The sequence below is a fragment of the Hypanus sabinus genome, chromosome 4 (genome assembly GCF_030144855.1).
Source record: "Hypanus sabinus isolate sHypSab1 chromosome 4, sHypSab1.hap1, whole genome shotgun sequence".
NCBI classification, from domain to species: domain Eukaryota; kingdom Metazoa; phylum Chordata; class Chondrichthyes; order Myliobatiformes; family Dasyatidae; genus Hypanus; species Hypanus sabinus.
In genome coordinates, this window is record NC_082709.1 from 125,377,832 (window position 1) to 125,405,569 (window position 27,738).

Below are 27,738 nucleotides of genomic sequence, written 5' to 3' on the forward strand. Positions count from 1 at the left end.
TAGAGAAAGGAACTTAAGCTGTTTCACAGATCAGCTTGAAGAAGTCAATCCCTGGCGACACCTTAACTCCTCCCTGCAAAAGTGTTTGATTCACAATTTTCATTGGCACCACTTCCTGAGAAGGCAATTATAACTCCCCCATCTCTATTAGTCTTCTCAGATGTTGTTTATTTATGTTGGTGTTGCATTTTGTTGATATCTTAACATCTGGAAAATCCAGTCATGCTTTTCCTAAGGCAATTAATGAGATGGGGCATCTACTAGCACCATATATTTTCTGCTTTGTATTTTAACATGGAATCATAATTGCAAAGCCTCATATGATATTGTTCCAAATAGTTTCCCCTTTAGGTGTTTTAGATGTAAATGATATTAGCTTGCTAAATTGTACCTCTGTTATCCCTAGGCTTCTACCAATGAAATGACTCTGCTTGTTTCTGATATGAAATTCACTCATTTCTCAGGATTGTGATCATTGGTATTTACTATTTACTCTCATAAGTTCCTTCATGTTTGCCATATCTTCTGTTAAATGAGGATTAAAAGAATTTACATATCATCTCAGAAAGTTCTGGATTTCTTTCTTAATTGTGTCTATTTTTTGGGCTTGGCATAACTTAATTATTTCTATCATTCTGCAAGAAGCCATTCTATCTGAGTCTGGTTTCAAGTCAGGCTTCTTCACCATAAAGAAGTTGTTCCTGAGATATGGACTCCATATTTCCAGGTTTCATTGTGGGGCAGGTTGGGAGAGGATGTTAAATGCAAGGTGCCTCTTGTGCATTTCAGTAAGTGAATTGATCATGACTTGGAGCTCAGTTTCCCAATGGGCATATCAACCAGCATCTCCTACATCTGGTTACTCTGGTTGGGGGTAGTCTTGGTTAGAAACATAGAAAACCTACAGCACAATATGTGCCGAACATGTCCTTACCTTAGAAATTACCTAGGGTTATGCATAGACCTCTATTTTTCTAAACTCCATATACCTATCCAGGAATCTCTTAAAAGACCCTATTGTATCCGCCTCCACCACCGTCGCCGGCAGTGCTTTCCACGCACTCACCACTCTCTGCTTAAAAAACTTAGTCCTGACATCTCCTCTGTACCTACTTCTAAGCACCTTAAAACTGTGTCCTCACTTACTAGCCATTTCAGCCCTGGGAAAAAGCCTCTGACTATCCACATGATCAATGCCTCTTATCATCTTGTACAACTCTATCAGGTCACCTCTCATCCTCCATCACTCCAAGGAGAAAAGGGCAAGTTCTTTCAACTTGTTCTCATAGGGCATGCTCCCCAATCCAGGCAACATCCTTGTAAGTCTCCTCTGCACCCTATCTATAGTTTCCACATCCTTTCTGTCATGAGATGACGAGAACTGAACACAGTACTCCATGTGGGGTCTGACTAGGGTCCTATAAAGCTGTAACATTACCTCTCGGCTCTGAAACTCAATCCCATGATTGATGAAAGCCAATGCACCGTATGCCTTCTTAACCACACAGTCAAGCTGCACAGCAGCTTTAAGTGTCCTATGGACTCAGACCCCAAGATCCCTCTGATCCTCCACATTGCCAGGAGTCTTACCATTAATACTCTATTCTGCCATCATATTTGACCTACTAAAATGAACCACCTCACACTTACCTGGGTTGAAGTCCATCTGCCACTTCACAGCTCAGTTTTGCATCCTATCGATGTCCCGCCGTAACTCTCTCCACACTATCCACAAATTCCCCAACCTTTGCATCATCAGCAAATTTACTATCCCATCCCTCCACTTCCTCATCCAGCTCATTTATAAAAATCATGAAGAGAAGGGGTCCCAGGACAGATCACTGAGGCACACCACTGGTCACCAGCCTCCGTGCAGAACATGACCCGTCTACAACCACTGTTTGCCTTCTGTGGGCAAGCCAGTTCTGGATCCACAAAGTAATGTCCCTTTGGATCCATGTCTCCTTACTTTCTCAATAAGCCTTGCATGGGGTACCTTGTCAAATGTCTTGCTGAAATCCATATACGCTACATCTACTACTCTATCTTCATCAATGTGTTTAGTCACATCCTCAAAAAATTCAATCAGGCTCGTAAAGCATGACCTGCCCTTGACAAAGCCATGCTGCCTATTCCTAATCTTATTATGCCTCACCAAATGTTCATAAATCCTGCCTCTCAGGATCTTCTTCATCAACTTACCAACCACTGAAGTAAGACTCACTGGTCTATAATTTCCTGGGCTATCCCGAGTCCCTTTCCTGAATAAGGGAACAACATCCACAACCCTCCAATCCTCTATAACCTCTCCCGTCCCCACTGATGATGCAAATATCATTGTCAGAGTCTCAGCAATCTCCTCCCTCACCTCCCACATATGCCTGGGGTACATCTCATCTGGTCCCGGTGACTTATCCAACTTGATGCTTTCCACATGTTCCAGCACATCCTCTTCCTTAAAATCTATATACTCAAGCCTTTCAGTCCACTCTAAGTCATCCCTACAATCACCAGATCCTTCTCCATAGTGAATACTGAAGCAAAGTATTCATTAAGTACCTCTGCTATCTCCTCCGGTTCCATACACATTTTTCCGCTGTCACACTTGATTGGTCCTATTCTCTCACATCATATCCTCTTGCTCTTCACATACTTGTAGAATGCCTTGGGGTTCTCCTTAATCCTGTCTGCCAAGGCCTTCTCATGGCCCCTCTGGCTCTCCTAATTCATTCATAAGCTCCTTCCTGCTCGCCTTATAATCTTCTAGATCTCTATCTTTACCTAGTTTTGTGAACCTTTTGTAAACTTTTCTTCTTGACTAGATTTACAACAGCCTTGGTTCCTGTACCCTACCACCCTTTCCATGTCTCTTTGGAACATACCTATGCAGAACTCCACACAAATATCCCCTGAACATTTGCCACATTTCTTTCGCACTTTTCCCTGAGAACATCTGTTCCCAATTTATGCTTCCAAGCTCCTGCTTGATAGCCTGTTATTTCCCCTTACTCCAATTAAAATCTTTCCTAACTTGTCTGTTCCTATCCCTCTCCAATGCTATGGTAAAAGAGATAGAATTGTGATCACTATCTCCAAAATGCACTCCCACTGAGGGATCTGACACCTGAACAGGTTCATTTTCCAATACCAGATCAAGTACAGCCTCTCCCCTTGTAGGCCTATTTACATATTGTGTCAAGTAACCTTCCTGAACACACCTAACAAACTCCACCCCATCTAAACACCTTGCTCTTGGGAGATGCCAATTGATATTTGGGAAATTAAAACCCTGTTATTATTACAACATTCCAGAACCTGTCTTTCTATCTGCTTCTCGATTGGTTCTGGAATGGAGGCTGGAAGCTTGTTGATGGTACTGTGCATCAGTGTGTCAAGAAAAATGGAGATAGTGATTGGAATGATAATGCATATCATGTGTGACACTAGTCCACATTGAGATTAGATTTGATATAACCCATTGTTTAAGATCACAACTTCATGTAGCAGATGTAAAGTGCAACAAAATTTCTGTGGATAATCAGATTTGAGAATGATGTTCCACAGTCTCTCTTGAATGGCATAGTCAACAACAATAAATTATAAAGTCATTGTCAGTCACAAACATTTTCCCAGTATCGATTATTGAATAAATGTAAATCTGTGGAATGTGGTTGTCTATTTTTCCTTGCTTCCAAAGAGCTGTAGGTTTTCGTACCTTGGCACTTTAGCACAGGTCAAAGTTTCAGGCATTGGCCCAGGTTTGATGAATTCCATGTTAGTTTAGCAATTGTTTTCTGCTGGACAAATCTGTGCCTGCTAGTTCATATGACAGAACCATGTTGACTATCTTTTATCTATCAAATAACAGAAGGAAAATAATTAAACCGTCATGCCAATGCCAGTCAAAAAAGCACACTTTACATCTCAGTGGAATGCCTTGTACATTACACAAATCAAATATTCATTCATGTACTTTTGAAATATGGTGAGAATTTCTGTCTCCACCACCCTTTAAGACCACCAAATCCATATCTCATTTACTTGTACAGAAGAGTTTTCAACTCTCCTGTAATGCTTCTACTGATTATTGTAAATTTAGTTACCCTGGTTGTTGACTGCTTTCCAGAAATGAGTGGCCCTACTTATTTGCTGTCTAAGCTTTTCATCATTTTAAACATTCCAATTAAATCACACCTCAGCTTTTTTTTTGTTCCATGAAAAACAGCTTCAGTCTAACAGCTCTTCCCTCAGATCTAAAGTCCTTTAGCCTCTTGAAAGATCCACATAATTACATCCATTCTGGCATTTTCACATTTTCATGGAAAATAGTGACCAGAGTTTGTATGGTTTTTTTAACAGTGAGTACAAATAGAACACTTGCATCTATAATAATCATTCTTGTAATAAAATAACATCAATACATTTTCAGCATGTAAGGGGAACAGCTGTGGTTTGGCTGAGAAGTATAAATGTAGAGTTTCTTAAATAGGCACAATGGCTTTCGATATTGTTAATTATCAAATCCTAGCCAATCACAAACATTTCCAGTGTCAGTTATTGAACTCATCTAAATTTGTGCAATGCAGTTGCTTGGTTCTAAATAGCTGCCATTTCGATTACCTTTATAAAGATCTAACAAATCTTGGCCTCAGTTAATAAAGTGAGGTATCCCAAATAGCTGCTTTTCTCCCCACATTTTGATGTTGCTAGTGCAGAGACATATCAAGGACAAATGCACCATAGGAATATGCCAAACACCAGCATGGTAGAAGCAACTGAAGACATTGCTAGTGATTCTCCCATTATAACCTTACAGATGTGAACACAGGTGAAGACTCATTCGGACATATGGAGGTAGAGAATTGATGGAGGAAAGTGGTCTGGTCAACCACATCAAAAGCTGCAGATGGGTCAAGAAACTTAAGTTGGGTTAGTATACAGTTGTAACACTAAATGTTGTTTGTGAATTAGATTGCACATAATATATTCTATGAACTGTTAATAAACCTTAGGTGTTAATATTTAGCAAAAAGATTGCACAAAATATGGTTGGCTGCAAATTATAAAGTCATGCTTAGTTTCCATAATTGGCCAGCAGTGCTAAACCTTAGACAATATGTCATAGCTGAAATATTTGACACCTCCTTAATGGCTGAGATGCTAAATTCAGTGTGTAACTGAGCCTTACACAGTGGGAAGTCCCAGACTCAATCTGAAGGCTGTGCTAAATTAGCTCACTTCAGGCAGGGCAGTAATGTCCTTGTTTTAGTTAAGAAAATATCAACTAAGGGGGTTTTGATGTACAACTAGCCATTTATGCTGGAAAGATTGCATGAAAACAGAATGGATTTGTTTCTATTTCTATTAAACTGCCTGTTGATAAAGGTTGCCAAGTCTTATCCACTTAAGTGGATATTTAGACTTCTATGAAAAGCGTAATCATGTATCTCTTGCCTAATACAACTTTACTGGACAAGTCGAACAAAAACTACATACTGCATGCATTTAGAACTGATTTCCCTGTGTAATGAGCATCTATATGTGTTCAGGGCTTGAAGGAGGCTGACTTTATCATAAGGACATCTATGATCTGGAAGTAACATGATGAGTATTTTAACTCTTTAATAGTTGCTACTTGACACAATTGTTGCCTCAACAAACAGAACATGTTTCCAGAGTCCCTGCCTGAACTTACAGAATGATAGTACTGTATAATTGTGCTGTAACAATCCTATGATTCCTGGAAAAGTGTTCATATATGGGTCAGTTAAGGTTAATTGCCCTTAATAGCGAAAGGTTCCAGCTTATATGATACTACAAGTGCTATACATGTAATCATTGGTGTGGTATAGAACTAAGACCAGGTCTCTTCGCAAAGCCAGTGAACAAAGGATGTTTAGTGAGATTTTACTGATATGTTTAGAGCTAGTTTTATGTTGTTAAATAATATTTAGTGGTCGGACAACGATCTTCATTCTCAATTGGATTACTGTGTAAGATGTAGGGGTACACCACAGGGGACCAGCCAATTAGCAGAACATCTCAAAGTATATCACAGGAATGTTATCAGGTAAAATTTGACATTTTGTAAAGAAATTAGAATAGATGTTTAATCAAAGATATTAGTTTTAAAGGTTATTTCAAAAGAGGAAAGAGAATCAAAATAATGAAGGTGTTTAGGGACACAGAGTTCCCAAAACTTTAGGCTCACAGCCACCAATGAAGCAAATAAAAAGAGGTATGAGCAAGAGTCACAAAGGGAGAAACTCAGATATATTACTTTTGGAGTTGGAGGAGATTACAAAATAGTACGGTATAGGGCCATAGAAAGATTTGTAAAATCAAATGGAGTAATTTGTTTTTGAACAAAATAGAATACATTTCCTAAATAGAAGGAAGGCTTTCTTTTTGTTTATTTTCTTTATTTTCTCCTTCACAAGGTTTTAATATTAAGTAAACTGACAAAGAAAGTAACAGACCATTTGAAGCTAGTCTTTTATTACTTATACCAATAAGAAATGAGTGCTTCAGTTAATGATCCTTCATTTTAACCAAGTGATACTAAATATTCTACTCTGAAAGTTACTAATAAGAAATTGACTAAGTAAGTAAGCTTTGCTGATGAGTATAACTCCGTGCTCTATACATTTTATGAGCCTCTTTGTTACCTCTTATTTATTCTTTGCTTTGATTCTACCATGTTTATCTGGCTAAATCACTAGATTATTTTTTTTAACTGTTTTTAAAGTAAATTTAGATAGACTAATTAAATGTTTTCTTGATATAAATAATACATGATTGTATATGGATTGTATTGGACTAATGTATTAATAAATATTGTAGTTGAAATTTGTGTAATGTTTGTGTAACATCACATCTGCTTATGAACACCAGTGCTTATGCTGCACATGTGACTCTGCCTACCTTCAGCCCTGTTTTAATCCCTTCAGCCAGAAGCTTTGAACAGAAGACTCATCTTGACTTCTTCCTGAGATCCTCATTGTCAGAAAAACCATTTCTCTTAAATGGTGGCAAGAAATGGCTGAGAATACTGGGATATGAAAATAAGTACCTTGAGGCCTGTACCTTCGCTGTGGCACTGAAGATTTGCACTCCAGAATCAGCTGGGCCTTAAGGCAACATGTTGCACATAAGCATCTACTTGATAGTGTGGAAATCTGCCCTGTTCGAAAAAGCAGGATTAATTCAGTAGAGCTAATTTCCACCTCAATGTCTCAGTCTACTGCCGGTCATCAGCAAAATGATGAAAGCTGTCATCAAGAGTACTGTCACAAAGGACTTACTCACCAATAACGTTTCTCATTGACGTCCGGTTCTCAGGATTGCTTGGGCCCAGACTTCATCAGAGCTTTGATTCAAACGTGGATTGTAAGCTGAAAACCAGAGGCCAGTTGAAAGTGACTGGCCGGAACATTGCGGCAGTCCTTGACAGAGTGTGGCATTAAGAAGCACTGGTGAAACTAAAACAAAGGGACATAAAGAAGAAAACAATGATAAAATGAATGCAATGATTGAAGTAATGTCTGACAGAAAGGAAGGTGGCTGTGGTTTATGTAGGTTGATCATCCCAGCCCCATGATAGCCCCATAGGAGTCCTCAGGGCAGTGTCTGATGACTATATCCGAACAGGGAGAGTCTAAGCATTCACCTTGAGATTCAATGTCAGAATCTGTGAGGGTCACCACTGACCAGAATCTTAATGGGACCAGCCACATGAGTACCATAGCTACAAGAACAAGTTACTAATCGGGCACCCTGCAACTCAACTCTTGACACCCCGAATCCTTTCCACTATCTGCAGCACGTAAATCAACAGTTTAGAAGAAAACCGTCAACTTGTTCAATGAGTAAAGTTTCGACAGCTCTGAAGAAGCTCAACACCATCCAGAGCAAACTCCCTATACACTCATTCAGGACCAGCAAACAAGGGTTGCAATGTATACCATCTACAACATGCAGTGCCGTTACTCATTACAGTAGCAACACTGCCCAGAACCACAACCTTCACTACCAAGGACAAGGGCATGGGAACACATTTTTATATGGGCTGCCATCCAAGAAATACACCATCCTGATCAGCAAATGTGTCAGTCCCCATTGTCACTAATTTCAAATTCTGGAGCTTCCTGTCCAACAGCATCGTGTGTGAATCTTCGCCAGAAGAACTGAGATGGTTCAAGATGGCTCTCTGCTTACTTCTCAAGGATAATTTGGGATGAGCTGTAAATGCTGGCCTTGTCAATGATGCCCAGATACAATGAATAAAACAAAACATATTAAGTCCCTTCTCCCTTGTGCATTTCAAGCATGTTTCGGGATCTGCTGCTACAATTGAAATCATTCTCCTTTTACTCTGCCATCTCAGTCCTGGGTTGTCCCATCTGACTTACATTTTACATTAGTCCAAATTGTGTACCACTGTCATGTAAATATTTGTGACTGATGTGCTTTTCCTTCATTTGATAAAGCAACATTGAAACATGCAATTACTTTTTCTCTTACCTAAGGTCTTCCCCACACCACACAATGGAGCCTAAACGCAGCATCATGGTTTGACCTCAATCATGTATTTCAGGTTTTTACGCTTTGAACAAGAAAGGTTTAGCTGGGAAAATCATTGATAGGTTTGTGGAGCTTTTATCAGTTTATCAAATTAAACCAATGCTTTGAACTCAGAATAAAGTAATATTAATGAAAGGGTTGATTTCAACATTGTCAGCAAAGAAGTTTAAGAAAATGTTGGATAGAGATGTAGCAGATAGAATGAATGGATGAAAATTTTCAGATTCACAAGTAATTCAAGCAACAGGAGACAAAGATTGAAATTTTTATCTAAATGAATCAGTAAAAAAAAACTTGGTTTCCTTAGAAAGTAGTTATGAGCTGGAATTCACTGCTAGAAAGAAAGAATTAATTGGCTTCTTCAAGAAGGGCTTGCACGGACATTTGAAATGAAACACTTTGCAGAACGATGGAAAAAGTTGAATGAATGGGACTCCTCTTCTCGGAGTCAGAATAAATTCAATGAGATGGATGTAATACTCCTTTTGGCACTCCCAAATGTCAAGTATCAAGTTTGACTTCTCAGTCTTGTATTTCTGATCTTAGTGGTGTACCAGTAGGAAGTGGATAATATGTCACCCATTTACCCAAGCAATAACAATTCTGATGTTACAATTTAATATATTTTGTAATTTAATATTTATGCTAATTTTTGTTTACATACTTTGACCACTGAAAAAGTACACTGATTGTTGTGATTCAATTTATTTTGTGAATTTATAATCATTCCCTTTTTTGTCAACATGTTTAAGAACAGTATAGATGTGGAAAAATACTAAATATGAAACAATCTCAAAATTCAATTACATTTAAACATTGTGTTATACTTTAGCCTATTATCAGAAAGCGGCAATTAGATCTACTGTATAGATTATCTGTGTGGCGGGGTAGAGATATGTGTCTACCAAAGGAGGTGTAAGGCGCTACTTCCCTCTGCCAGCCTGCACGTCACCCTTGGGCAAGATGTAGCACCTGCTTAGCACCTCCCCCCTTCCACCCGATCAGGGTCACATGAAGCCATGGGAGCAGGTAGTGGACGGTCATACAAGCAGTTGGTGCACATCACAAGTGCTGGTTATGCGACCATTGACACCAGGCAGACAGTCAATGAAGGGTATTGATAGTTGCCTGGGGTTACCCATCTTGTAAAGGCATTGCCAAGAATGATGATGGTCATGCAGAATGGTTTCAGGATATTCAATATCATTTACATGGCTCAAGAATGGGGTCGTGGCACATGAAAGCCATCTACATAACTACTTATCACCTCAATCATGAACCCATTCTGATATTATTTACAAGTTTCACAATTCATTTAAAAAAAACCTGCAGATGCTGGAAATCTGAATTAATAATAGAAAATGCTGGTTAGGATGCATCATCTTGATCTGAAGCTTGAACTATGTTGCCTTCTCCCTGCCTGACCTCAGTGGTTCCAGTCAATAATGTGCCATGGATGTTATTTTACTTATTACTTTGTTTGGAATGAGAGGAGGAAATTATTTTATAAATAAATAATTATAAATTGAAATTTTATATAATAATGAGGAGAATAGTGCTGGGCAAAGGTTTGGAAATGAGGGAAAATATGAGTATTAACTCTAATCTGCCACTAGAGGACAGCAAACAATTCCAGTTTGGTGAGCAATTCTTCAGTAATCATGTGATCAGTTGATTCTCTGAAATTACTCTGGTCATAACTGATAGAAACTCTTTGCAGCACTCCCTTACTAGGTTTGGAATGAGAGACAAAGAACACATGCATGTAGCAAAAAGGCAAAACAAAGAGGAAGAGAAGGTAGGTAAAATAAAGAAGCACTATGGATTTTGCTGTTGTGTTTCTACTGATAAAACCAATGGGCTTTTTTTGCAGTATTATCATTCAGAAGAGTTTGTGTACTGTGAACACAGACCAAAGAGGAGTGGGCTGCCGTACATTTACTCTTGGTCTTTTGCTATTGGTTAAAATGAATGCTGTGTATAATGCATATTTCTCATATACAGATGGCATTTTTTGTCATTATTTTCATGCAGTGAACATGACAATTTTAACTGTTTATGCGCAGTGTTAAATTCTTTTCAGTGGCAACAAGTACAGCACGTTGCAGGTTCAATCCAACTGAGTGATTACAGGAGTAAGTACTAGAGATTGATAATCACCAGCTGATTATTACAGACCAGGTCAAGATATAAGCAGCTTTCATTTATGTGGGAAATAATCTGTTGAATGAAACCATAGATTTAACAATGCAAGTCCTGAACACGTCCTTAGACAAACCACTGGTCTACACTATTCCTCAGGTTTTGGTGCATTTAGGAATTTGTAAACAAGTTTTGCCACAATATTGAAAGATGCCTAAAAGTGCTTCATGGAACCACAAGGAAATAGACTGAGTCAGAGGGGAAGATTAAAAATAATCATCAGTGAGAGGAAATGTAAGGAGAATGATTATTGAGATTGGGACAGCTGAAGGCACAGAGGACGAGTAGGTCAAAGCCATAGAAGTATTTGTTTTGGAAAGAGGTACAGAAGCTTGAAGGCACACACTCAGCAATTCAGGAACAGCTTCTTCACCTCTGCCATCTGATTTCTAAATGTACATTGAACCCATGAACACTACCTCACACTACTTTTTAAATTTGTTTTTTTGCACTACAGTACTTATTTTAATCTAGCTTTTTAATAGACACACATATATTTAATGTAACTCAGTTTTTTCTCTATATTTATCATGTATTTTGTTGTACTGCTTCTGTAAAGTTAACCAATTTCACAACATATGCCATTGATAATAAATTTGATTCTGATCAAAACTCCCATCTACACATATGCTGTCTCCAAACTCATTCGCTCCCAAAGAGCTTCTTTTCTCCATCTTCATTTCTCAACGCTATATGATCTAGCTTGCTGGCTTCCACCAACTCAGATTCTTCACACCTTCTAGAAACCTATTTTACTATGTTAAATCTAACCACAATTTCACCTCACTCTTTGGCTGTAACCCTCTCCAACCCAACAAAAATGGCTTTAATAGTTCCTAAGGCACCGTCCCTTGAAGATGTCCTGGATACTATGGAGGCTAGTACCCATGATGAAGTGGCTAAGTTTACAAGTTTCTGCAACTTATTTTGATCTTGTGTGTTAGCAAACCCTCCCCCATTCCAGACAGTGATGCAGCCAGTCATGATACAATTGTAGAGTTTTTCAGTGCCTGAATTGACAAATCAAATCTGATGCTGCATGGGGGCAGTGAATAATTTAAAAATAGAACTGGTTGTCCCCTATCTAGGAAAGAATATGAATTCTGAAATTCAGCTTTATTGAATAAAAAGCAGAGAATGTGAGCAGTCTGTGTCAGCCTTGGGCAAACTATGGTGGCTTTAGTGGTTGAAAGGTGGTATCATAAGCATAAAATGTTGCTCAAAGAGTACTTGTATACAGCATGTTGCCAAGAAGGATGTAATCAAAAGGGAAACAAGAATATATTTTGCTTCAGAGATAGACAGGTGCTCAGGAATGCATTGAGGGCAATTAAATTGAAGTTTGCTGTCATGGTAAAAAAAATCAAAGTTCATTTCTCATCATAGAGTCTGAGGCAGTAAGAAGGTGAGTTTAGCTACTTGTTCATTCGCAGAAAAAAGCAGCTATGTCGAACTTTTGTCTCCAGTGTGTTCTATTAGTGGGAGATTATGCCAGGGAGAATTATATGTAGTTAAGTCATAAAGGGTTCCGGATGATTAAGCAGGATTTCAAAGTTTACCTTCTCAAGGAGGCATAAAATCGACTCATTCTGAAGAATAACTGGGATAGGACACAGTGCAGGGTTTGGTGGAGTCACCGACATCAAAGTAGATGAGAAGACATACTTGAGCAAATCAACCTCGGTGATATTGAATGGTTAATAATTAAGACATTTAGGACGGGGTGGACTTTTGCAAGTATAATCAGATAATGCCGAAAGTACTCAGCTGAACTGAAGAGAGAGAGAAGCCGGTCAATTACAGTCAATTACTGTTCACCACAAGTGATCACCGATCGGCATTCGATTACTGCCGCTGTCTGTGAAGAATTTGTATGTTCTCCCCTTCACTGCATGCGTTTCCTCTGGGTTCTCCAGCTTCTTTCCACATTCCAAAGATGCACAGTTAGGGTCGGGAAATTATGGCGGGCTATGTTGGAACCGGAAGCATGGCGACACTCGCGGGTTGTTCCCAGCACAAAACTGACTGCTTTGGTTTGGCACAAATTACGTATTTCACGGTATATTCACAGGTACCTGTGATGAATATTGCTAATCTAAATTTAAAAAAGGGGGAGGGTGGAGAACAAAGGGTTTAATGGGATAGAGTCCTGAAGAATCTGGATGGTGCAAGTACTGGTGGTGCTGGCTGAGTGACGATGTGAAGTCGTGTTAATCGCAGCTGATGACTTTGGAGGAAATTTAAATGCAGGACATAGAAGAGAGAAAACAAAACAATGCAAGGATTGTGAGATGCAGAAAATCTGAAATAGACAAAGATCTGGAAAATATTGCATTTTCTGTTTCCTTCTCCGACTTGGAGCATCTGCAGTGCTTTTTTTTTGCTTTTCAATGTGGGTGAAAGTAATTGGTGCAGGTTTTTTTTTCTTTAATTTCCAGGTAGCTGAAATAAAATTTTGGTTAAAATTATATTAGAAAATTATATTTGGTCTTGACAGTGATGAGGACAGTGGTAGTGGAGAGCCTGCACAAGGTGTGTGTGTGTGTGTGTATATATATATATATATATATATATATATACACATACATATATTCATTCAGTGGCCACTTTATCACATACACCTGCTTATTAATGCAAATATCTAATCAGCCAATCATGTGGCAGCAACCTAGTGCATAAAGGAAAGCAGACATGGTTCAGTTCAATTGTTGTTAAGAGCAAACATCAGAATGGGGACGAAATGTGATCTAAGTGGCTTTGACTATGGAATGATTGTTGGTGCCAGGTGGGGTGGTTTGAGTATAGAGACATAGAAAATAGGTGCAGCAGTAGGCCATTCTGCCCTTCGAGCCTGCACCACCATTCAGTATGATCATGGCTGATCATCCAACTCAGAACCCTGTACCTGCTTTCTCTCCATACCCCCGATCCCTTTAGCCACAAGGGCCATATCTAACTTCCTCTTAAATATAGCCAATGAACTGGCCTCAATTGTTTCCTGTGGCAGAGAACTCCACAGATTCACCACTCTCTGTGTGAAGAAGTTTTTCCTCATCTCAGTCCTAAAAGGCTTCCCCTTTATCCTTAAACTGTGACCCCTCGTTCTGGACTTCCCCAACATTGGAAACAATCTTCCTGCATCTAGTCTTTCTTCATATCAAAGTCCTGCCATCCCAGGAATCAATCCAGTGAACCTTCTCTGTACTCCCTCTATGGCAAGAATGTCTTTCCTCAGATTAGGGGACCAAAACTGCACACAATACTCTAGGTGCGGTCTCACCAAGGCCTTGTACAACTGCAGTAGAACCTTCCTGCTCCTGTACTCAAATCCTTTTACTCCTTCTGAGTATCTCAGAAACTGCTGATTTCCTGGAATTTTCACGCATGGCAGTCTATTAGAGTTACACAGATTGGTGCAGAGAACAGAAGTCACCCAGTGATTGGCAGTTGTGTGACTGAAAGTGACTTGTTAATGTCGGGGAGAATGGTCAGACTGGTTCAAGCTGTTAGGAAGGTGACAGTAACTCAAACAACCACATGTTACAACAGTGGTGTGCAGAAGAGCATCTCTGGATGCACAATACATCAAACCTTAGAGTGGATAGGCTACAGCAGCAGAAGACCACGCTGGATTCCACTCCTCTACCCAATGAAGTAACCACTGAACATAAGCTGAGGAGATGACTGTACTTTGGGTTGTGATGTTTACATGTATGGAGAACAGGTGCAGTGAATTCTGAATGAGAAACCAAGGTTAAGATTCAACTAATGAAACTAATGGATTATCATGAAATGTGACTGTGGTGAACTATGTGCCTGTCTGGACACGCCCCCTGCTGACTGCTCCTGTGGCTTCTCCCACAGGCCCCTGTATAAAGGCGATCTGAGGCCTGACGCTCGGCCTCAGTCTCCAGGTCATAGTATGATGGACACTCACTCCTGGTTCCTTCTTCCAGTCAATAAAAGGCGATATTTCGCCTTATGTCTCAGTGTGAGTTATTGATGGTGCATCAGTGACTCCAGACCCACAGTAATGTGGTTGACTCTTAATTACCCTCAATTCACAAACCATTCCATTCAGAGATGACTGAGGAGGGGCAATAATAACTGACCTAGCTACCAGCAAACATTTACAACAAATTCCAATAAACTGAGCAATCTCCTCTCTCCCCAGAATCAGTGTGTAAACTAGTGGCTAGAAAAGGTTAATCTGCAATAGTTGCAGATGCGAATAGTGTTAACTAACTGAGGAGCCCAGGAGCATATTTAAAGCTGTGGAAAGACTGGAGAGATACATTCAGAGGATTAGTACAACTACGAAGATGGTTCAAGTGTCAGTAATGATGCGAAATACATGAGGTTGGAAGCAGCAACTTAAGCATGTGGACCTCATCCAACTCAGAGCAATGAAGAGTGACAGAAAATCTGTAAGCGGAGTAAAGCAAAGTCCGGCTCATTTCAGTTATCTTTGGTGAACCTAATCTAAAACAAATCTTTCATTCAAAGCAATGTCAATGTTATCTAATGCACTCTCGCACTGTAATACATGATATATTTTTTAATCCTTTTCCTCAATGACTTCTTCCCAGCATCAACCTTTCATCTCCAGCTGGGCTGGTCAAAGTATGAACAGCTGCAGCTCCCTGGCTTGTGCTTCAGATGAACCGAGTGCAACCTGCCAACTTTAGGATAAGTTGTTCTGACATGCTGTACAGTGTTTGAACAGTAGGAACCAGCAGGTGAAATCATGGTTAAGCTTGCAATTTTGAACTAACAGGTTAAAGCCATGGTAATAATTAAATAATACCAACAGGGCAATGTGCAGATTCCTGCTGGAAGTACTCAAAGTGTATCAAGAATCCAGTAATAGTCATCCAAGGTCACCATTGCTGAAACAAGATCACAGACCCATTAAATAACATTTATTTAATATCTATTTTTGCTTTCCACTGCTTGCAAAGCACAATTAAATAGGTGCAGGATATAGTTAAAAAATAGCATAATAACTGCCCAGCACACAGCCAGCCAAAGCTTCATTACATTTCTACAGATTTTACGTTGGAACATAATGTGCAAAGAGCAGGACTGCTTCTATATGGTGCTCAAGTTGTTTCAATCCTACTTGTTCTCAGATTTTGACTTAAAGTGTCTAAACACTGGAACTATTAAATCATATAACATAGATTTAAGATTCCTAATAACTACTTCTTACCATCAAATATTAGCATACCTTTAGTTTGCATACTTAATTAACTTTTATGTTAGATTCTTACATTTTATTTCTATTTGCTAAACAAAAATGCAATGATGCACATTTAGATTCTCAATTAACTATGCTGATTAACAGCTGATATATTGGCCAACACTAACCTGGTAACCCAATGATTTACATGAAGCCGGTTAAGGATATCTGGAGCAGCAATCTTCAAAAGTGTTCATGTAATGTTCAATAATGGTTATGATCACCTCAAAGGGAATAGTGACTGTTGTGTCAAAAGTGTTTCTCATATAATCTCATGATATTTAGGAACACTCCTTTGTAATCCACTTTTTAAATATGGAGTGGAAAGGGTTTTATTAATGTGCCTTCCCTTTTGCTTCACTTTTCTAGGTTAGGATAGAGGATAAGCAGACTTCATTTGACATTAGCTCACTTTGCTCTCCATGGGGACAAGTCTTTGAGCACTGAACACGAGTCATTCATTGTTCCCATCTATGTATTATTACAACATTTTGAAACACCTTATCAGGTACCAGTATTTTCAAGCAACACAACCTGCAAATGATGGAGGTGAAGTAAAAATTAAGCCCTTGGAAATCAGTAGGGGTTATTTAGGGTCTTGGAAATACAATTCAGTGAGTTATGGAATGATACAGTTCAAAGATCCTTTTCATCATCTTCATGGTAACCTAATCTTTAGCTCAATTCTCCTGTTTTATTCCCGTAGTTCTGCAATTCTTTACTCTTCGGATACATACATAAACAATTTCCCTTTGAAAGCTAATATTAAATCTACTATCTTAAAAACATAAGAGCTTGAGAAGTAGAGGAAAATAACCTCACAAGCCTGATCTACCATTCAGTAAAATCCTAGCTGATTCTGTGTTGCAAGACCAATTCAAAGATCTATATTCTCACATTTTCCTTAGTGTCCAAAAATTGATTGAGTGCTGCCTTGAATTAATCAATAACTGAATTATAGAGTTCCAAGGACTAGTAACTCTTCATTTAACAACATTTCATCTCATCATAGTCCCAACTAGTGACTACTGATCCTAAATCAATATTCCCTGTTTTTTTTTTAGTCACTCTTGGGACTCTCTTGACAACCCTTCGTAGGATCCTGCATGTCAGCTCCTTTTTTTTAAACAAACTCTTACCAGTTATAGATGAATCACACTCAGTTAGTCTTCTCAGGACATCTCCCCTCATCACAGCAATCAATCTATTAATATTCACTACATTGACTCTAAGGCATCTATATCCTTCTTTAGGTACAGTGTCCAAAACTGGGCACACTTATCTAAACGAGGTCTCGATCTCACCAAGCCCTGTACAGATTTGGCAATTTTATTCAAATTTTGTTTCTCAATTTGCCTTTCCAATTGCATTCTGTACATGAATGTTTTTGTGTCTTATGAACCAGATGGCTAGGATCCTCCAGCATAATAAAATATAATAGCTTCTCACCATTAAAAATACTATTTTTTTCCCTTATTCCTATTACTAAAATTTGTAACCTAGCAAATGCTCACATTATATTCTACCTGGTTCCTTCATTCCCCTTCTCTTAATTTGTCTGAAACTATTTGTAGACTAATTAACTGGTATTGGTTTATTACTGTAGCATATACTATGATACATGAAAAGCTTTTCTATTACATGCCATCCAGACAGATCATTGCCGTTCATTACATCATGGTAGTAAAAAGAAAACAGGTTTTGTATTGTCAGCAAACTTGGACACATTGCACTCACATCTATCATCTGAGTCTTTAATATCAATCATAAATAACTGCAGGCTTAGTACTGATTGCTGTCACACCCCATGAGTAACAGTATCAACCCACTCAGTTTACTGTCAATCATTACCACAGCAATGGAAATGTCATTTCCAACCTTATCAAAAGGACTGACTCACCAATCACCCGCTCACTAATAACCTGTTAGGTCTTTTTTTTTCAGATCCATTCAGCTCTAGCTTTGAACCCAAAAATACTTCTGAGATGACAGTGGTAGCCTTTGACATTGATGTCAAGGTAGCATTTGACTAGGTTCATCTTCAAGGAGCCCTGGTGCAACTAAAATCAACTGGCATCCAGAGAAAATGCCCCATAGTTGGAGTGATGCCTTGTGCAAAGGCTGAAGTTAGAAGAGACTTCAGGTCCAGGATAATTACATGAGAAACTGCTGAAGTAGTATCCTTGCCCCAGCCATCTCCATGTGCTTCACCGTGAACTTCCTTCCATCAGAAGGTCAGAAGGAGTTTGTTCAATGGTGAATGAATGCCATTCATAATTCTCTGGAGAATGAAGGAGTTAACATCTGTATGAATCAAGACATAACAAACATTAGACACGTGCTGTTAAGTGACAGGTAATATTCATATCGCATCAGTGCTAAGCTTTCACCATTTCGTACATCAAAGTATCTAAACATCTCCTTTCCATATTCATAGAGTCATAGAATTACACACAATGGATATGGGCTCTTTGGCGCAACTCACCCATGCTGACAAAGGTGTCTTCTGATAGTCCCATCAATCTGTATTCAATAGCAAATCCATTCTCAGCCACCCAGACATCACCGTGGTTGCAAAAGCAAGTCAGAGATTGAGAACTCTGCAAGAAGCCACTTCACACCAGGCTGCCACCATTTCCATCTTCAATAAGGCACATCAGGAATGTGATGCAATACCTTCCGCTTGCCTGGATGAATGTAGGTAGGGAAATTATTATAGCTTGACTTGGAAATATACTGCTGATCCCTTAGATCTTGCCAGTGGAGCCCATGTCCCAAAAACTAAATCAATAATAAAATTCCAACTCTCTGTTTTCTGTGCACTACCCCAAAAACCACATTTCAGATTATATTAAAAAAATACTGTTCTCTTTTTTAACTTTATTTGCTGACATTTTTTGACATTCTAAACAAAGGAACTGCTTTCAGTTTTGAAACATAGAAATCTACAACACAATATAGGCCCTTCGGCCCACAATGTTGTGCTGACCATGTACCCTACTCTAGAAGCTGCCTAGAATTTCACTGCTGCAGAACCCTCTATTTTTCTAAGCTCTATGTACTTATCTAAGAGTCTCTTAAAAGACCCTATTATATCCGCCTCTACCACTTTCACTGGCAGTGCATTCCACGCACCCACACTCTGAGTGAAAAACTTACCTCTGACATCACTCGTTTACCTACTTCCAAGCACCGTAAAACTATGAAAACTATGCCCCCTCGTGTTAACCATATGTTAGAAACATTTCACGATTTTGAAATCCTCTGTCAAATCCACCCTTAACAGTTTGGTCTTTGTACTTCAGCCACAGGTGAAGTTCTGGAAGTCTGGATGGCGGTTAGCATACCACTATTTAAGAAAGGTACCAATGACAAGCCGGGGAACTACAGGCCACTGAGCCTGGCCTTAGTAGCTGGAGGGGATTTTGAGGGATATGATCTTCCAGCATTTGGATAGACAGATCTATTAGAGTTTCTTGAAGAGGCATCCAGAATGGTGGATTTGTTTTTATGGATTTCAGCAAGCCACTAGGTAAAAACCTGCAAGGAACACTAGTCTGGATCAATAGCCAGTGGAATCCAGGGAGAGCTAATTAAGTGTATGCATAATTTGCTTGATGGTAGAAAGAAGAGGGTGATGAGAGAAGGTTTTTCTTTTTCAAACTGGAGGCCTGTGACAAGTGGTGTGCTATAGGGATTGGTGCTGGGTCCATTTTGATCATTTATATAAACTCTGAGAATATACATGGCATGGTTAGTAAGTTTGCAGATGGCACTAAGTGCCATGGACAGTGAAAATGGTTGTCAGAAGTTACCGAAGTGAGCCAGCAAATGGAAAGTAGCATTCAATCCAGATAAGTGTGAGGGGCTACAGAATGGGAAATAAAGCTAGGCCAGGAATTTCCGAGCAAAAGGACCTGTGACTACAAGTACACAGTTAAAGTTAAAGTCATAGGTAGACATTGATGAAGAAGGTGTTGGCATGCTGGCCTTCATTAGAAAGGGCATTGAGTCTCAGAGCTGGGACATTATCTTGCAGTTGTCCAAGACATTACTGTGGTGAACTACATATACCTGTCTGGACATGCCCCTCTGCTGACTGCTCCTGTGGCTCCTCCCACAGACCCCTGTATAAAGGTGATTGGAGGCACTGCTCCTCCCTCAGTTTCCGAGATGTCGTGCTCCCTTTTCGCTGTTAATAAAAGCCTATCGTTCGCTTCCAGTCTCCTAGAGTTATTAATGGTGCATCAATTACTGAGACTGCATCTGGAGCTTTGTTATAAGGAAGGTGTTATTAAACTGAAAAACAGTGCTAAGAAGAGTTATGAGAATGTTGCCAAGAGTTGAGGGGCTGAGTTATAAGGAGAGGATGTGCAGGCTTAGACTTTATTCATTGGACCATAGGCAACTGAGGAATGTTTTTGTAAGATGTATAAAATCAAAAGGGACGTACATAGGATAAATACACAGTTCTTCCCAGTTAAAGGGAACCAATAGCTAGAGAGCATAGGTTCAGGGTGATAGGGGAAAGATCTAAAAGGGACCTGAGAGGCAATCTCCACATAGAGAATGTGCTATATACAACAAGCCGCCAGAGGAAGTGGTTGAGGCAAGTACAAGAACAACATTTAAAAGGTATTTTGAGGGGTCGTTGGATATGAAAGGTTAAGTGGAATATGAGCCAAATGTGAACAAATGGGTCTAGTTTAAATGGGTATTGTGGCCAGCATTGATAAGTTAGGCCAAAGGGACTTTCTCTGTGCTGTATTGATCTGTATCTCTCTTAAATTTTGACTGGAACAATCCCAGCTTTTAAAGTCTTATAAATGCTGATAACTGACATCTCATGTGCCTGGTGTCTTACCAGCGTGTGTTCTTCACAGTTTACAAGGCCTTGACCATATAGTATGGAATCCTAAATGGCTACAATTGTGGCCTAATTAGTATTTTACAAATACCTTCAAAGAGATGAACAGTATCTTATTAAAATGACATTTGGTTAATGACTCTGCACATTAAAAGATTAAAAAAGAATGTAAGTCACTATTCAAACGTACAGTGATAATTTCAAGCATTGATAATTCTTCATTAGTTTTAGACTTTGTGGCAATGCATGCTGATAATGGAATTGCTGGAGTGAGGTACAGTGACCAAGAATGTTTAATATAATCAATCAGGTAAGGATGGTACGATGTGCTTCCCTATGGAGGTGGAAGAAAAACTGAAGGACAGGTCTCATGAGGTCACTCCCTTGCGTTTATTAGAAGCCAATTCCAGAATGGCATTAAGGGGGTTTATTGCCTATCCAGTTTGCTAAGGAATGGCATGTAGCTTGGGACAAACTAAAAGAAGAGGAGATATAACAAAAAAAGGATGATTATAAATAGCTACTAGAGCCCTCAAAAGATTAATTACTTATCTAGCTAGCTTTAAACCTTTATGTTTTAATCCAATCTAAGTTTTTTTTGGTTTCCAAAACCATGACCATCATTGCAAATGTCTCCTCTATGATCTATAAAACTCCAAGAATTTCCCAATATATTTAAGAAAGTGTCCTTGATTTTACTAACAAATTATGGCTGGAGGTTGACTGTCAAATTCAGCAACCAGTGCTATAAGTGAATGCTGTATCTCAAAATGTGGTTATTTGATCTGAGTTGCAGAAAACATGCCAAAATATGTAGAGGACTTTCGAGTCAGATGAGGCTGACACCTGTCATTACTGTCATTCAAGTGTACTACCATTCTGTCATATTGTGCAAAAGCACAGGCACACAGAGCCTCAGTTTGGAAGGCTGCATCATGGTACATTAACGTACTGTTGCAGCTGCAGTCCAAACAAGCTATGTCACCCTGTGCTAATTGGGGTCACAGGCATTTTTACTGACTGGAGTCATGTTGTTTAAAGGAGTTTGCTGTATTGAACTGAGACAGATAGCGTCATGCTGACAATCGTTTTCTAGTTTTAAGACAGTTTGTGCTGTAAGGTTTATGGACAATGTGATGCGAGGCACACACTGCAGAAAGGAATTTCTGTGCTTTTGTGGAAGTGAGTAAAATTTGGTGCCTTTTTCAGCAGAAAAAGAAGAGGAAACCCAGCTGGCAGAAAGCAGGCCCAGAGGAGCCCCAAGCCCATGGGAAGTGCAGGTAATGGCGTGCTGTCTGCCAACTGCTTCATTACCTATTACACTCTCAATTTGTTGCCACTCAGCATGTGCTCTGTCTCACATTTGATCTTTAATGCTCCACCAAGGCAAAGACCAGTCAAGAGAGAACTCCGTCCAGAATCTTGCATTGGCAGGTGTAGAACTGAGGAAGGTAAGGCAAGAGGTGCGGGCTGGGTGCATGCAGTAAATCTGAATTGTGCCTTTATAACAAAGGGAACAATAGTTTACTTTTGGATTTCTGCAGTTTGTATGGTCAGTTATGCTTGCTTTATGATGACTGGCAAGCACGGCTGTAAATGTTTGAAGTTATTACTGAGAAGTAAGATATGAGACACTCAATGAACGCTGATGTTTTCTGTGCCTGTTTTATCATTAAAGATTATTATTAACTTTATGTTCACTTTTACATTTGCGATTTGAAGGGAATAGGTTCTGTTTAGCAAACATACTTTAAGGAGAGTGATGGTAGTTTACTCATTCAGTGCTTTAAAGACTTACTAAGTAAATACAAGAAAATTGTACTGAATTGCACTATTTTTTGAATTGCACAGCATAAGAACAAAAACTACAGTCAGACCTCTAGTACTATTGGCCATATGATTACCACAAGGAGGCTACCTTCAGATAAACCTGTCCATATTTCCCTGAGCCTAGATGACCTTACAGGTATGATAATACTTCTAAATTCTTAATGTCAAGGTGAATACTCTTAAATGTAATCCTTCAGTCAACACTTCAAATCTGAATAATTATATTATAAAGAGAAAACTTACAAAGTATTTTACAATGAAATAAGAAGCTTGAAAATGATCGATGTTTTATCCAATGGAAAAGAGAATAATAAAATAATAATAATGTTGATATGCGGGAATACAACCACTGCTGTAGCTGATTATTAAAATATTTTATATTTATCATATTTTCTTGTGACATAGAAGTGGTAATTTAGTCTTTAAATGTGCAAGGGTTAATTTTGATTAATTGTACATGAAAATTGACATTGGTTGAGTCATAATTTCAATTTATTTTTGATGACTGTTTTTTTTCCATTCTCTGTGTGCTAAATTCAGGATGGCCATTTAAGCAATACAGAATTATGTATGGCAGTTTCTGTTATCTGATGTGATAGTAGATGTAGATGAATTTCTTAATCCAAATAACTCATGGCATACCAAACAAGAAATGGAAACTAGTAAAGCAATCTGCATTACAGTAATGTTGTCCATTATGCACATTGCATAAACTTCCTTTCTGAGTGTTACAGAGCGATTTTGCTTAAAATTCTTTGGACCTTCATTTGAAACAATGGTAATCACTTCTTAGCCTGGTACCTTAATGACCAGACACTTAATTCCCTCTTAAAATGGGTGAACTTACAACAACCATTTGACATAAAATCAGTAGATTTTTTACATCTAAAGTTCAAAGAGCAAGCATACACAGTGAAACAAAGTACAATAGAATCAGTGAAAAGCTGCACCCCAAGACTGACAAATTGACCAGGTACAAAAAGAAACGTGCAATAATAAATAAATAAATAATACCGAGGCCATGAGTTGTAGAGTCCTTGAAAGTGAATCAAAAGGTTATATTCAATGATCATTTCAGTTATCTGGTGAGTGAAGATGTCCATGCTGGTTCAGGAATGACAATTCCTGACCCTGGCGGTATGGGACCTAAGGGTCATGGACCTCCTGATGGTAGCAACAAGGTGAGAGCATGGCTGGATGGTGGGGATCTGAGTTGATGGATGCCGCTTGTGGCAGCAGTTTTTGTAGATGTGTTCAATGGTGGGGAGATGTGATGAACTGGGCTTTATCCACCATTTCTTTGTCGGGTTTTCTGTTCTTGGGCACTGGTGTTTCCATACCAGACCACAATGCAACCAGTTAGGATACTTCACGGTGTGCATCTATAGAAGTTTGTCAGAGTTTTAGATGTCATGTCAAACCTGTATAAACTTTTAAGAAAGTAGAGATGCTGCCCTGCTTTCTTTTAAATGGCATTTATGTGCCGGTCCTAGGAGAGATGATAACACCCAGGAATTTAAAGTTACTGACTCTCTCCATCTCTCATCCCCTGATGCTCACTGCTCATGGCCCCTCAATTTCTTCCTCCTGAAGTCAATAAGCAGTTCTTTGGTTTTGCTGATGTTGAATAAGAGATTCAATAAGACCCCCTCCCACACTCTCGGCTTTCCGCAGGAATCGCTCCCTACGCGACTCCCTTGTCCATTCATTCCCCCCCATCCCTCCCCACCAACCTCCCTCCGGGCACTTATCCCTGCAAACAGAAGAAGTGCTACACCTGCCCCCATAATTCTTCCCTCACCACTATCCAGGCCCCAGACAGTCCTTTCAGGTGAGGCACCACTTCACCTGCGAGTCAACTGGGGTGATATACTGTATCTGGTGCTCCTGATGTGGCCATTTGTACATTGGGGAGACCCGCCGCAGACTGGGAGACCGTTTCGCCGAACATCGGCGCTCAGTCCTCCAGCAGTGACTGGATCTCCCTGTGGCCACACACTTCAATTCCACAGACCACCCCCACTCCGACATGTCTGTCCATGGCCTCCTCTACCGTCAAGATGAGGCCACACGCAGGTCGATGGAGCAATACCTTATCTCCCACCTAGGTAGCCTCCTTCCTGCCGGCATGAACATTCAACTCACAGACCTCCGTTGATACCCCTGCCGTCCCCTACCCCCATCCCTATCTATTACTTTAGTCTGGTTCTCTTCCTCTCTTCCCCCCCCCCCCCCGTCACTATAATCTCCCCCAGCCCTACCTTTCCTTCTCTTTTATTTCCCATAATTCTCCACCTTCCCCCAGCCCATTTCCCTCCAGCCTATCACTTCCCAGCTCTCTACTTCATCCGTCCCCCCACTTCTTATCCCCTCTCCACCATCCCATGTTACTTCACTCCTGATGAAGGGTTTCGGCCCGAAACGTCATCACTACCTCCTCCCATAGATGCTGTCTGGCCTGCTGAGTTCTGCCAGCATTTTGTGTTTTTATTGAATAAGAGATTGTTGTTGTGGCACCACGCAGACAGATTTTCAATCTCCCTCCAATATGCCTATTTGATTCCATAGACAAAGATCAGCCCCTCATCCTGCAAGGCCACTCATATGCCAATCAGCATGAGTATTAGGGCCCCACGTGGTCAGTGCAAGGTTATGTGTCAATGTCAATGCCAGACCTGGCTCGTTTTTTTTTAGTATGAAGTCGTGTTTCTGTAATAAGATGTCTTTCAGTCTCAGCTTTCAAGAGTATGGTAAGCTGCAGGGCTGCGACACAGTTCCACGGTGTGCTTTATTCAGTATTAAGGCCATTATCATTCAGTGTAAATCCAAGGCTTTTTCCAGGTAATGCAAACTTCTGTCTCACTCATTGCCGGGTATTTCTAACTCCTTTCTCCCTACTGCTAAAGCCGGTCACTCATAGCCAGGGCCTTCATATTGGAGGTCACCATAACACAGGTTTTCAGTCAGCACCATTGCTTAGACCTCCTCCATTCACCAGCACAGCCAGTCTGACTAATCGCACGAGGTGTCAGTTTCACTTAGTGGCATGGTCCTTTGGTGAGGTGATCTATCTAACGCAAGACAGTGTAAGGTGAATCCATCTCAATGCTTGATTCACTCAGTGGAGGAATCTCATTACATTCAGGGATAGAGACCAGCTGCTTATGCTGTCCCGTATCTTGCACCAGATGAACATACAACAAGTAGGTTGGAGTTGAGCTGAAATCCATATATTGTATTTATGACCAACTTTCCTCATCAATTTACCAGAGTAGTTACATCGCATGTTTGGCTGTGCTCAGAGGTGAGAACTTGCACGCAAATGAAGTTCTAAATGTCAGTGACAATCAAAAGGAATTGCTGCAAGGAATGTTTTGTGAACTGAATACCAGACCAGAAGTTCTGTTGAGCTGCAACCAAATCAAGAAATGTGAGCTCAGAAATCATTGCTGTGTGTCTGTTATAGAGGAAGCTAAAATAGTTCATGCTTCACAAGAAGGTCGAACGCCCTGTCCTACACACAAAGCACGGATCTATGAATGGAAAAAACAGTGAGTATGGGGCCTCAAAGTGCGTACAAAGCTAGCAAAGCTCAGGGGAGAAATAGAGAGTTAATATAATGCATCTAAAATGCCCTACTGATGCACCATCAATAACTCACTCTGAGACGTGAAGGCGAGATATCGGCTTTTATTGACTGGAAGAAGGAACAAGCAGTGGTTGACCACCATACTACATCCTGGAGACAGAGAGGCTGGGCTCAGGCCTCAATCGCCTTTATACAGGGGTCTGTGGGAGGAGCCACGGGAGCAGTCAGCAGGGGGTGTGTCCAGACAGGTAGATGTAGTTCACCACACTTACCCATGGCAGTATCCTTGCAACTGCTTTAATATAACTATCTGTCACTCAGTGTTGGGGATACTCACTCAGTATCAGGATACCATAAGATTCAATGGCCTGAACTCCAACGTGCATACAGGCTCGTCTAAGTTGAAGTTGGATGAATTCAAGTTATATAATATTTGACAAGCACTGGACAGATCAGCCAGCAGATGCAGCCATATCTACTGATACCTTTCTCAGAGAGACACAGTGCCAGTGTTTTTCTGCTAGCATTTAGTGCCAGGATCTATCTGATTCAGTGCCAGGCTGTCTCAATGCCAGAATTTCTATTGCAAAGTTGAGGGTCACTATATCAGTTTCTCTTTAATCTAATGCCAGGGTGTCTTTCCCTTGGTGTCATTTCCAGGGCTTCTCTCACTGAATGCCAGAGCCAAGGTTCCTGACTCTGCACCAGATTGTTTCCTAATCAGTGCAGGCTCTCTCATGTTTTGGGTCCACCCTCTTTCAGCAAGCATCATTGCTGCTTTTGCTTTATAATAGGGCCTATCTCACTCAGCACCATTGCTAAGGTTTTGCTAAGTCAGAATCAATGCCCTTCACTCTTTGCCATGGTCTGTCTCAGCAATATTTCCATAATCCCTCTGTCTCTTGCACGGTATCAGGTTTTTCTCTTAACCAGTGCCAGGTTGTGAATGACACAGGGTCAGAGTGTATCTCACTAAATGTCACAGCCACATTCTATAAGCCATGCTATTTCCGTGACAGGAGCTTTTCTCCTGCAGTATATTATCCATGTGCATCTCTATCTCTCTCTCTCTCACTGTCTCTCTCTCACTCTCACTCTCTCTCTCACACACTCACTCACTCACACACCTCCCTTCATCTCTCTCTCTCTCTCTCACACACACACACACACACACACACACACACACACACACACACACACACACACACACACACACACACACACACACACACACACACACACACACACACACACACACACACACACACACACACACACACACACACACACACACACACACACACACTCACTTAATGCCAGGATAATTTTTGCTTCATTCCAGATTCCCCATCACCTAGTATCAGTATCACAGACTTCACATTCAGTGCCAAGGTTTGTTTCACTGAATTCTTTCACTGATTGCCA

At 40.0% G+C, this 27,738-nt stretch overlaps 1 protein-coding gene across 3 annotated transcripts in view; it reads left to right on the top strand.

The window, feature by feature from the left end:
* The first annotated feature begins 10,287 nt into the window (after window positions 1–10,287).
* The window catches only part of map3k7cl (map3k7 C-terminal like), an 87,955-nt gene continuing 70,504 nt past the window's right edge, over window positions 10,288–27,738 (top strand). Inside the window, exons 1-4 of one of the 3 annotated variants that reach the window (XM_059966164.1) lie at window positions 10,288–10,381; window positions 22,107–22,174; window positions 22,281–22,345; window positions 22,746–22,860. In XM_059966164.1, the coding sequence (XP_059822147.1) occupies window positions 22,162–22,174; window positions 22,281–22,345; window positions 22,746–22,860 (193 nt within the window). In that variant the 5' untranslated portion in view covers window positions 10,288–10,381; window positions 22,107–22,161. Of the gene's footprint in view, window positions 10,382–21,966; window positions 22,175–22,280; window positions 22,346–22,745; window positions 22,861–27,738 lie in introns of those variants that run through there. The other 2 variants (XM_059966165.1, XR_009511502.1) reach the window with 2 other exon arrangements.